Source organism: Mastigoproctus giganteus, chromosome 8, assembly GCF_048544385.1.
Source record: "Mastigoproctus giganteus isolate SK-2022 chromosome 8, ASM4854438v1, whole genome shotgun sequence".
NCBI classification, from domain to species: domain Eukaryota; kingdom Metazoa; phylum Arthropoda; class Arachnida; order Uropygi; family Thelyphonidae; genus Mastigoproctus; species Mastigoproctus giganteus.
In genome coordinates this window covers 202,384,857-202,398,367 of record NC_143582.1, presented here as the reverse complement: position 1 = coordinate 202,398,367, position 13,511 = coordinate 202,384,857, and the positions used below count along the sequence as shown (strand labels likewise).

General features: G+C 38.3%; 1 protein-coding gene across 2 annotated transcripts in view; it reads right to left on the bottom strand.

Moving 5' to 3' along the window:
* wls (Wnt ligand secretion mediator) overlaps positions 1-13,511 on the bottom strand; it is a 79,131-nt gene that overhangs the window by 54,305 nt on the left and 11,315 nt on the right. Inside the window, exons 4-5 of one of the 2 annotated variants that reach the window (XM_090380041.1) lie at positions 7,757-7,877; positions 5,289-5,306 (exon numbers count right to left, since the gene is read on the bottom strand). In XM_090380041.1, the coding sequence (XP_090236167.1) occupies positions 5,289-5,306; positions 7,757-7,877 (139 nt within the window). Of the gene's footprint in view, positions 1-5,288; positions 5,307-7,756; positions 7,882-13,511 lie in introns of both variants that reach the window. The other variant, XM_090380040.1, reaches the window with a different exon arrangement.

Genomic DNA, 13,511 nt, shown 5'->3' with positions numbered 1-13,511 from the left:
TTCTGCTGTTATTAAAGTTAATATTACAATCCACAAGGGTACACAAATTACAGAAAATTATGCCAGTAGTTTAAATTTCGGGTAACAGTTTTAATTAATGTTTCTAGAGCTCTCTGGTGTCTCAGAAGAAAAAATCTGCTTTAAGAGAAACTTAAAAAGCTATTCTACAACGTTTAAGAAGCTGATCTGAGTTTTAAAAAAAGGGAAAGAGACTGCCAATAATTTTTTGTTCAAAATATTTGTAGAAATATGTTCTAAGAAAATGCCTGAGTGCTACATGTTGCATGCACAACCCTTTGGGATATGTTTTGCACTCAAGTAGCTTGTGCTTGTCACAGTCAAGGAGTGCATGACATTCTTTTTTTACTAATGCTAAATCAAAGAACTAAACACACACACACACATACACCGATGGGCCAAAACATTATGACCAGTGAGTCATGATGCAAATTGAAGCAACTGCAGGTGAATCACGGTATGTGTGCAGGTTGGGACACAGTATAAAAAACACCTGATACTGAGCTCCTTTAATCAGTGTTACTCTTGTTCTTCAGATGGGAAAGGCAGTGGACTTAAGTGAGTTTGACAAAGGGCAATTTCTAATGGCCAGATGACTGGGTCAGAGCATATCCGAAATGGCACGGCTGGTGAGATGCTTACGGTCAGCCGTGGTTAGTACCTACCGAAAGTGTTCTGAGGAGGGAAAATCCACAAACTGCCAGCGAGGTGTTGGACGACCACAGCTCATAGATGCTCGAGGTGAGCGAAGGCTTTCCCGGATAGTACGTGGCAACAGAAGGGCAACTGTAGCGCAACTCGGCAGTAATTGGAATGCTGATGATGGGAATAATGTGTCACAACATGCAGTACATCGAATTCTGACGAAAATGGGGCTGTGTAGCTGCAGGCCGCTCCAAGTGCCCATGCTAACCACAGTTTATCAGCGAAAGCACCTACAATAGGCAGGTGAGCATCGAAACTGGACCTTGAGTGATTGGAAGAAGGTCGTCTGGTCCAATGAATCATGTTTCCTGTTGTGCCATGTGGACGGCCGGGTACGTGTGCGTCGTTTACCCGGGGAAGCGATGGTGTCTGGATACACCATGGGACGAAAACAAGCCGGTGGCGGTGGTGTCATGCTTTGGGCGATGTTCTGCTAGGATACCCTGGGTCCAGTCATCCATATGCCGGGCACTCTGACATCTACCACCTACCTAAACACCATTGCTGACCAGGTACACCCTTTCATGGCAATGGTCTTCCCCTCTGGTGGTGCTGTCTTTCAGCAGGATAATGCGCCATGCCACACCGTCCAGATTGTTCAAGACTGGTTTGCGGAACATGAGGAAGATTTCCAGGTATTGCCCTGGCCTCCAAATTCCCCAGACATTAATCCCAACAAGCATCTGTGGTTTGTGTTGGAACATCAACTCCGATCTGCAGTGTCTCAACCACGGACCTTACAGGAGTTAAAGGATATGCTGGTTACACGTTGGTACCAGATAGCACAAGACACATTTAGAAATCTTGTAGCGTCCATGCTTCACCGGGTAAAAGCTGTTTTGGGTGCACGTGGAGGACCAAAATCATATTAGGTAGGTGGTCATAATGTTTTGGCACATCGGTGTATATGTATACATATACACATGTAGTTTTTTTAAAATGAATTGGTGTTTGATCAATTATTTTAGTGTTGTTGTGCTTACTCACAGGACATCAAATCCGAGTACCATATAGATACAAATATATATTAAGATTATCACATTCTAAACATGTAATAGAGAAGTCGGAAATCCAACCCAAAATACAGTTAAAGATAAAAACACAAACTATAACTACACTGTCTCATAAATTAACAAAAAGTAAATTCAATATAATTCAATATTTGATTTAATTAACAACTAACTCAATATTCATGGTAGGGTAGATTTGAGGTTTGTACAGAATCAGCAACTATTTAGGAAAAAGTAAAATTTGTGATATGCTTATGCAGGAGAGGTAAGAAGTGTCAGGGTTATTCCTCAAGAAAGACAGTAATCTTGTTGTCTAGAGTACTGAAGATGAGTAGGAGAGCAGCAGGGGTGTGTGTGTGTGTGTGTGTGTGTGTGTGTGTGTGTGAGAGAGAGAGAGAGAGAGAGAGAGAGAGAGAGAGAGAGAGAGAGAGAGAGAGAGAGAGAGAGACAGAGAGAGATAAATAAGACAGGACTTAGTTTTAGGGCTGAAGTTAACTAAGTTTTACTTTTCCCACTTGAGAATTAGCTGAAGATCAGCATTACAGCCATTTCAAAAACAAGCTACTATAATATTTAAAGTGCCTTCAAAAATAACACTTTCTGCATTAACTTTTGCAGTAAACTATCACGGGACACTTTGGTCTATCTAGTGAAATTGCTCAGGCATGTGCTCTTTAGAAATGACCAAAACAATTGAGTTATGGTATGTTTTTAAACATTAATCACAAAAGCCTCGAATGCATAAATACCATTAAAAAAATACTCCACAAGAAGGATTCCAAGTTGGATGAATAATGAAGTTGCCAGATTACTTGAGCAGAAAAAGCCAGCTTGGAAAAGTCACTGAGCAATAAAACTGAAGCCTATAACAGCTACAAATTGATCTGTAATAGTGCCACAGAAAAGTTTAGACTGGCAAAGGCAGATTATGAGAAACTGCTGGCAAAGAGTGGGGATAAGAAATTCTTCACATATATAAATGCAAAGAAGAGAAGGACAAACCAAATCAGATCCTTATGTAATAGATGTGGGATTAGTTGAGATGAAGTTGTAGATGAACTCAACAGTTACTTTGCATCGATATTTACAGAAGAAAAACCCTTCACATCAATGAGAAATTAGGGGAGTGAAATTGAATAAAATGTAATTAATGATGTTGAAATTTCACATGTTTATTTAATAAAAAAACTTTTGACCCTACAGGCAAATAAGCACTTCCTAATTCATTTCACAAATATACGTGGTCTCAATTCTAATCTCAACGATGTCCATTTCCACTTGCAGTCTGCAAACCCCGTGTACTTTTTCTGACAGAATCTCAGTTATTGGTTGATTCAACTACTGCTCATCTCAGATGCCCTAATTATTCGCTGTATGATTCCTTTCGCCTCAAAGGTGGTACCGTGTGCATATGTCCGTTCTGATATTCACTGTCAGAGACTTGGCAATTTGGAATCTCCTCTCTTCTTTAATCTTCTCTGGCTTAAAATCTCTCTACCTCATTGTGTCAAATTCATCTGTTGTCTCTACCATTCTCCAAACTCCACTAATCACTTGGAGCTCTTTGACTTCCTCTCTTTGCAACTTGACTTTCTCCAGTTCAACTTTCCTAACAGTGAGGTAATTTTCCTTGGTGATTTTAATGTTCTCAACTCCAGCTGGCTTCCGTTTTCTAATCACACCGACCCAGCTAGTCGAGATGCTGAGGCTTTTGCAATTACTAATGACCTTGCACAGATTGTTCATTTACCTACAAGAATACCGGACAATCCTAATCATACAGCCAATACACTTGATCTTTTTCTCACAAACAACCCTTCTAAGTACGCAGTCAAAGTGACAGGTCCTTTAGGCACTTCAGATCACAACTTGGTGATTGTCTCTTCTCCAATGGAACCTTTATCTCATGGCTATTCCGAACCTAGTGTTGTTTGGCATTACAAGAATGCAAAATGGGATGACCTGCGAGACTTCTTTTCTTCTTTTCCTTGGTCGGATTACTGTTTCAAAACTTCTGATGTCAACGTTTGCTCAGATTGTGTCAGTGAAATTATTCTTGCAGGAATGGAATCCTTTATCCCACACTCCACTTTAAAATCTCGTCCTTTATCTAAACCTTGGTTTTCCAATAAATGTGCTAAGGCTGTTCAAGAGAAGAATGTTGCATATCATAATTGGCTTTTTTCTAATTCTCCAGTTTCATTTTCTGCGTACACCAAAGCTCGCAAGAATTGTAAAGCAGTTATTAATCAATCAAAACTAGAGTTTGAACAGGCTAAGAGTAGAAAACTTGCTTCTTGCCCTAATGGTAGCCGAGCATTCTGGTCTCTTGCCAAAGCTATTGGCCACAACTTTTGCTCATCTCTGCTCCCACCTCTGTCCAAACCAGATGGTTCTGTTGTCACTTCAGCCAAGGATAAAGCTGACATGCTAGCATTCCATTTTTCTTCCAACTCATGTATTAATGATCTTGGTAAAACAATTCCCACCATTCCCAACACGCTCCATTCAATGCCCCCTGTGGTCTTCCTTCAAAAGGATGTCAGAAGGATTTTGACAAATCTTGATGCTAAGAAAGATCCAGGTCCCGATGGTATTTCTCCACTTGTTCTCAAAACCTGTGCTCCTGAACTTACTCCTATTCTTTGCCGTCTTTTTTCACTTTCTTATTCCAAAAATGTTTTTCCTTCTGCTTGGAAATTTGCTCATATCCAGTCAGTTCCTAAAAAGGCTGACAAATCCCTCCCATCCAATTATCGTCCCATTGCAATTACTTCTACTCTTTACTAAAGTAATGGAGAAATCAATTAACTGCCAACTAACTAGAAACCTTCCATCTGATTAACGATCGCCAGTATGGATTCCGTCAGTGTCGATCCACTGGTGATATTCTGGCTTATGTTACCCATTTATGGACTAATTCAATGGAAAGGTTCGGTGAAACACAAGTAGTTGCTCTTGACATCTCAAAGGCTTTCGATCGTGTTTGGCATAAAGGTCTTCTAAACAAGCTTCCATCTTATGGTTTGCCAACTGTTTTTAGTAATTGGTTATCCAGTTTTCTCTCTGATCGCTCACTGAGGGTGATGGTAGATGGCTCTCTGTCTTCTAACTTCTCCACTAATGCCGGTGTCCCCCAGGTTCAGTTCTTTCCCCCCACTCTTTTCCTCTTGTATATTAATGACCTTCTTCCATTGACTGGAAATCCTATCCATAGTTTTCCCGATTATAGCACATTGCATTCCACTTTCCATTTTGAGAAACCTTGTCCTGCTCTATCAGCTTCAGCTTCTCGAAAATCTGCTACCAATTCCTTAAATGCCGATATTCAGGTAATTCTCCAGTGAGGCAAAGACAACTTAGTTGATTTCAACCCTTCTAAAACTCAGTCTTGTCTTATATCTCGCAAAAAGGATTCTTCTGCTCCTATGCTTATCTTTAGTGATACTCCGATTTCTAGGCAAAATGATATATCTCTTCTGGGGATTACCCTTACTTCTAATCTCTGTTGGCACAAGCACATTACAAATATTGCTTCCTCTGCATCTAAAAAACTTGGTTTTCTCTTTCACTCTCGGCGTTACTTTTCTTCCAAACAGCTGCTCACTCTGTATAAATTGCAAATCCACCCTACCATGGAATATTGTTCCCACATCTGGGGTGGTGCCCCCAAAACCTCTCTCAGGCTTCTTGATTCCATTCAGAAGAGGGCAGTTAGGTTAATTAATGACTCATCTCTAACAGAGTCTCTCCACTCGCTGTCTCATAGACGTTACTGTTTCTGCTGCTTGCCTCTTCTACAGATACTTCAATGAGCACTGTCCTTCTGAATTGGCTTCTATAATTCCCGCTCTCTCTTTCAAAACAGTCTGAACACGTGCCGCCACCAGCCAACATCCATTTACTGTCCAACTTCAAACCCACAGAACCAACTTTTCATCTTCCTCATTTATTCATTCAACTGCCGTTTTCTGGAACAAACTTCCTTCATACGTATTTCCTGAAAATTACAGTCTACAGAAGTTCAAGTCCAATGTCAACAAATATCTTCTTTCGTCTTCTCAGCCTCCAACCCAAGCATTGTACTAAGTACTATAGGTTCTAATACCTCTCGTGTTTGGGGTTTACATAAAAAAAAAAATAAATAAATAAAGCTCCTGGGGTTGATGGCATATACCTTATAATCTTAAGGGAGGTGGCGAGTGAGTGCATTGAACCATTGAGGCTAATTATGCAAGCATCACTAGCCTCAGTTGGATTGAAAAGTGCCAATATGTCTCCAATACATAAGGGCGGTTCTAAGAGTGAAGTGGGAAATTACTGGCCGGTTAGTCTAACTTCAGTAGTAGAGAAAATCATGGAGGCAATGATCATTGGTGGAATTCTGAAGGATACACAGCATGGTTTTGTAAAGGGAAAATCATGTTTAACAAATCTGGTTAGTTATTTTGACAGAGTCATTTGTGAGCTGGATTTATGGAATAATTTCAACATTATTTGGATTTCAGGGAAGCATTTGACTCAGTCCCACACGACCAGTTACTTTATAAGCTGGAACAGGTTGGAATCACGGGGAAAATCCTTAGATGTATAGCAGGATCGCTTTGGGGCAGGAGGCAGAGGGTTATGATAAATGGTTATTCCTCAGATCGGGCAAATGTAAGAAGTGAGGTTCCCCAAGGATCAGTATTGGGACCACTGTTGTTTTTGATTTTCTTAAATGACATCAATGAAGGGACAGAGGGCATGATGTCTAAATTTGCAGATGATGTAAAGATTGGTAGAGTAGTTAATGATCACTGCCAAGCAGAGCTTCTTCAGTGTGACCTTGACAGACTTCAGGGATGGTCGGAAAAGTGGCAAGTTTGCTTTAATTCAGCAAAGTGCAAGGTCTTATATCTGGGGAACAGTAACCGCAAAATAACTTATACACTTGGTGGAGTTAAACTAAAGTCAGTAGTGAAGGAAAGGGACTTGGGAGTTATGCTATGGTCAGACACGAAGAAGTTCTCCAAGCATTGTAGACAGGTTGCAAGGAAGGCCCATGGAGTCCTATCGATAGTTTATCAAACATTTGCTAGTAGAGATAAGGACGTCATATTCCATTATACAAGGCTATTGTTAGACCATACTTGGAATACTGTGTTCAAGTACCGCACCTAAATGAAAGGGTCCAAAGATGGGTAACTTGCCTGGTGAGATCGGCAAAAGGGCATCCATATGAGGAAAGGGCATCCAACTGGAAGTTTTCCTCCAATGTACTGCTTGTTTACATTCAGTGCTTAAAACAAGTTGCTATGAGGGCTACTTGCTGTCCATGATGGAACCATTAAGTTCCAAAACCAGAAACAGCAGCACTTAAAAGTTTTTAATGGAAAATGGATTCACCTAATGGGCAATGTTATGATTAAAAACAATATTAGTTACTTTGGGTTGACTATATGGACAGTTGTAATTGTTTCTAAAGAACATATGCCCCAATGCTGTCACCATCACTGGAGAGGCCACAGTATCTCCAGACAGCTGACTGCAAAAGTAAATGTAGAGAAACATTAATTTAGAAGGTGTTTCCAATTTTTCAAATGTGAAAATTTTTGCAAATCTAAATATTCTCCAGAGCCCTTCTTCAAATCAAAAATATTCAAGAGAACCCTAATATCTTTAAAAACAGTTATTATTATTAACAAATTAAAAATAGTAATACATTTATGTATAAGATAAATAATTTAAAAAATGAAAAAAAAAAAAAAAATAATAAAAATAAATAAATAACAATATTTTCCAAACTTCTGGGAATCCTTGTGAAACTAGTTTCACAGAATACTGGTAAAATACTAAATACAATTTAGTATTACACTAATGTTCATTTTAAAAAGTTATATCAAATTTAGTATTATACAAAAGTTTTCAACCCCACCAGTGTGTGCACACCTACAAAGTAAAAATCATTGTTCTTGAGAATTCTTATTAGTGATGGCAACACTATTAAGTGATTGAAAGAAAGAAAACATTTTGCAACCTACCTTGGATGGCTCAAGTGTACAATCAAGTTTTCGTTCTTCTAGAGAAGTTGCCAAAAGAGACCATTCTTGTTCCCATTTATTTCTGTATCCCATTTTCACTTCCATTGTCAAAGTAGGGCGACTTACTAATATAAACACCAAAAAAATATATGAATTACACTGGACATAACTTCCAACAGCTATCAGCTGTTTACATAACTAGTCACTTTATCAATCACTCATGAATCAGACCATGAGGACAGCTAGCAGTGCATACCTTAAATTTCATAGAAGGAAACCCTCCCCCCCATTCACCAAAGTACGAGGGGCATTCAAAAAATAAGTTACACCTGCCTCCATCTCTTGGTATAACTGCCCAACAAATGTGGTGCCTACACAGAATGGAGCTCATATTGTGCACCCCCTGATAGGTGAGTTTCGTTGATATAGCGGTAACAGTTGTGTAGGAGCAAGCGATCATAATGGCACATCAGCTAGAATGTTACTCCAAGTTTGAGGTATGTGGAACAGTATAATTTTTGTGGGCAAAATGTCTGAATTGTTCTGAGATTCATTGTGAAATAACGGCAGTGTATGGGGAAAATGCAATGACGCGTACAGCCATAGCGAAGTGGTGCCAGCAATTTGAAAGTGGTCGCACAGAACTGACAGATGCTGATCGAAAAGGAAGGCCATCAACATCGACCACTGCAGACAACGTGATGCAGGTTGATGAAATGATTCACAATAATCAAAGACTGACAGTCGCAGAAATGGCAAATAAGTTGGATATTTCGATAGGCAGTGTTCATTCCATCATCTGTGAAGATCTTGACTATTGCAAATTGTTCCTCGTTCACTGACAGACAAACACAAAGGTCAATGTTTTTTGTCTTCTCTAGCCTTCCTTCAATGCTATTCTGTGGAAGCCCATAACTTCTTATGCTGCATCACCACTGGCAATGAAACATGGGTGCACCATTTCACCCCAGAAACGAAGAGAGCATCTACGGAATGGAAACACACAACATCGCCGGTGCAGAAGAAATTCAAAGTTGCACCATCTGCAGGAAAGGTCATGGCCACTGTGTTTTTCAACTGTGAAGGAGTTGTTTACATGGAATTTATGGCAAAAGGCACAACAATTAATGCTGCCTCATACTGCCAAACATTACGGTCTTGGTGAACAGCCATGAAAAACAAGAGGCCTGGAAAGTTAAGCAGAGGTGTTGTTCTCATCCAGTAAAATGCTGCCACACAATGCACGCACAACACGACACTTGCTCCAAAGTTTTGGATGGGAGGTATGGCAACAACCGTTGTACAGTCCCAATCTTTTGCCTTGTGACTATCACATCTTCGGCAAGCTGAAAGAACATCTAGGGGGACAACAATTTGCAAACAACAAGCAGGTACAAACAACAGTTCGATGGTGGCTGAATGACCAAGGAGTGGATTTCTATCATCAGGAAACTGAACATTTAGTCGCATGTTCCGAGAAGTGTTTACACCAACTCGGTGACTGTGGAAAAGTAGTGCAAGGTGTGTGCTTTCTATTGCATAACTTTACATACCTCAATAAATGTCTCTTGGGCTACAATGGTCAAGTGTAACTTATTTTTTGAGCTACCCTCGTACTATACAGTACCTTATCTGTAAATATGTAAGGGGCAAAGAGAGTGATAATACTCAACTAAATAAAAAACAAATTACAAATAAATTTTAAAATAATTCCTACAATTCTTGTAATGTAAGAGATTTAACTGCACCTAACACATCTATTCTCTAGACTAGTGGTGTCCAACCTATGGTCTGTGTGCAATGCCTCAGTTTTTTATTGCTCAGAGAATTTTATGAAATATCCAAATATTTTGTCTGTGTCCAGATCCATCATATCTTTACAGCAGCAAGAATGATAATATGCATGCTTGTTCTGAAACTATCACAGTTAACCCTCTACCAGGAGAAAAAAAAAAAAAAAAAAAAAAAAAAAAGGTAACAGCAACAGATGCATGGTTATCTTTACTTCAACAATCAGTCTTTCGAAAAAAAAAAATAAAATAAATAAAAAACAAAAAAAGGCAAGAAACTAACAGTTTACAATTTTATTCTCATTTCTAACACTATAATTGTATAATAAGATTAATAAATATCATTAAAAAAAGTCTTGTTATCCAAACAAAAGGAAGATAGAGAAGTTCTATATCTTCCTTTAGATGTGGCCTCCTGACCTGGATACAACATTCCAATATGCCACCATCTTCTTATGGAGAAGGATGACTTCCTATTGTTTTGTTTGACTCTTCATTTGCAAACTGGTTGTATCACTGGTGGTACAACCAATTATACTAACAATTCTCAATCATTATTTAGCACCAACTCTTTATGAATTATTATTCAGCTCTATATTAATATTAACATTAAATATCTACTCAAATCCCTGTTAAACATGAAATCATTTATTTCAACTATAATAATTATGCTGCATATATAATGCATAGATTTAATGCAACCTATTGTTTTTATTTATTATATAAACTGGTTCACTAAATACTCTGTGTATATACCAGTTATATAAATTGGTTCACTGGTTCACTAAAAAAAAAATAGTTGCTGTAAGCAACTTTTTTTTTTATTGTATCACTACTACCAGATTGATTTTTAACATAAGATCTAGTGACTTTTATAATTAGAGATTGATGCCAAATTTTTATTTTATTACCTATTATGCATCTTTTATGATGATGTATACACTTTAGACAATGCTGGGTGCCTACTTGCTGCAACTAGATGTGATATCCTGGAAAATCTATTTTTTTCAGTTCTATTTTAGCACTGTGATAGAATTAGACATGCCCAGCATTTTGAAGTGGCACCTAGAGCTAGGCAGGTTTATTTTGTCCAAGCTCACTATAGGCATTCACTGATGAAGGGTGTATTGATGTTGAGTTTCAGTGAAGCTGACAAATTTTTGAAAATTTAATAATCCATGGTGTTGGTATTAAAATGGCATAATAATGCAAGGAAACAAACATGCCCTCCCTTGTTCATTTCAATAATCCTCTTGGGGCCTTATACACTTTAGCCAAATCCCCCCCCCCAAAGTGTCTGGGCTAGATCTGCAGACCGTATCTTCTAAGCTGTTTCTCGTAGGGCTCATTGCTCTTCAAGTAGCTACCCTTCTTTGTACCTTCTCTAGAAGTTTTATATCTTTCGATGTAACTTCCTGACCAGGATATAATATTTCACCACCATCTTATGGAGAAAGATAATGACTTCCTTTGCTCTACTTGAAATATTCTGATAAATTAGAGATAGAACACTATGATAATTAGATAAAAAGTATTACTCCCTCTTGTTGCCTTTCTAACATGCTGCTGTAGAAAACAGCTATCCAATAAATCCACAAAAGTCTTGCTAGTGTGTAAGTGACCAACCCACAAGTTCCAGTCAATATCTGGAAACTTAAAATCTCTCATTATAAGACATTCAGATTTACTGGCCTACTCCATTTAACTGTATAGCTGTTTGTTATACTCATTACAGCCATTATGCCTATAACACACTCCTACTCTTATTTTTGCTTTCCCAGTGCTTATGTCACAACCAAACTGACTCAACATTGCACTGGCCACCATGTTGACTGAATGCACTGCCTTAGATTTAATATGCTTCTTAACTAAGAGTATAATTCCTCTATGCCCAACTTTGCTGGCTATAATTCAAATTCTGCATCCCTTATGTCTGAGTGACACTACATTTCTGTTATAAGCATTAGCAAAGGCACATGATGATAGAAAGCAAGCTTATATAGCATATCTACAATGCTTGCATTTGATGACTTAATCAATACTTCAAATTTATTTATTATGATTCTAGCATCAGTGTACATGCAAGTATACATGTACATGCACTTGTTCTTACTCTTAGTTACCTAACAGACCATGCATTTAATAGTTCCTTGATGACCCACAGCAGAGCTTGAAATCCATGACACCTTGCTTTCCAGACTGCTGCATGTTCCAATAGAAGTAGTGAAAGGATCACTTTCACCTATGCCTGTAGCTTTAATTAATCTATTATTCTGTGTATCTCCCAAATTAACAGTTTTCTAACCCACCTAACACTACCCTAATAGTATTAGCATATATTCTTACACTTTTATTTAAATGTATCTAATCCCTGTAAAAACAGCCTCTCCTGTTAACAAGCAAAGACCAAGCTGAGAAAAATTCTATTCCATTAGCCTTGCACAGTCTCTCAAGAGGCCAAACTGATTGACAAGGCTCTCAAACATGTACTCCCTCCTATCATATCTAGGCAGAATTGCACACTTTCAAATTTAATCTTAACTTGCAACTTTTTCCCAAGATTGCCCTGTACTTTTTAAGTAAGTCTTTCTTCTGGCAGACATACCCTGTTCCAATTCCACCTATCTTTCTGCACAATATATTTCTCGTTTCCTTGGCAATAACTATCTCCTGCGGTATCAATGCATTCTGACTTGAGGATTGCCACTGTATTTACTGATGCACAAGTGTAATCTCTAGAATTGAGTTGGGCAGCTGAGAGCTTGTTTGTTCCTCCACCCCATTTTAATTCCTTCAGAGAATCAACCTTATTATTCAAGCTATCATAAATAACCAACAGAATACTAAGTTTGCACCTAATTTCTTCACACACTCTTTGCACCAAACACACAAAGACTTTCCTTGGATGTACCATGTCCCATTCCAGATAGGCTGCAACCATTGCACATACAGCACATTTTGTAAGCTGTGATTCATAGAACTGCCTCGAGCCACAGCACTCCCATTATTCTGAGTCCATTGCTTTGCTTCTCTAGTCTGAGTCATGATTTCAGTTTAAGTTTGATTTAATTTGAGAATAGTGCACTAAACTAATGGATACCTAAAATGCATTAGTAAAATTACTTTATTTACAGGTTATGCAGCAATAATACCTACTATACTATAAAGTTTACATTTCTGTATTTCTCTATATTAGTTTTAACATTCATTAGTTTTAAATTAGTTATAGCCTTCCTGGAAATAAAATTTCTTAATCAAAAAAAAAAAAAAAATATGCCAACCTAGGTGATTAGAACCTTCAGCTTACTTATCTGACACAATTAAAACCCTACAATTTCACTACCATGCACTATACTACCAGTTATGTGATATGAACACCCTTGGGATTTGCCAAGCATGTCAAATTTTGATGCAGCACAGTGTTCCTGCTAGAAGTAAATGGATCAATGAAATTCAGTAGATAGGGCAAAATGTTGAGTTCATATTAGCAATAAATACATTTGTGCCATAGATGCAAACCACAAGACCCAGATCAATAATAATTGACAATCAAGGGAAAATATCACCATGATACTACAACTTGGAAACACTTTCCCAGACAGCAGAAACTGATAGGAGACCAGGAGTGCTCAGAAGGGTGGCACATAAGCCCATCAGTCCTCATAAAATTACCAGCCAGGAGTTCAGGGAGGCCATGGAAAATGATATTGGTAAAAGCATAAGGAGCTGCATGGCTTCAAATTTTACAGGAGAGCTGCAACACACGGCATTCATCAACTTAGTGCACACCCCATCATAACTGGAACCTCAAACGTTAGAAAGCTGTGTTATGGGGTGATGAATTATGATACACAGTTTCTGATGTGATGGCTCATTTGGGTCTGGTGGATGTCCAGAGAACATTACTAACTAGACTGTGTCATTCCAACTGTGAAGTTTTGTGGAGGTGCTGTCACCATTTGGAG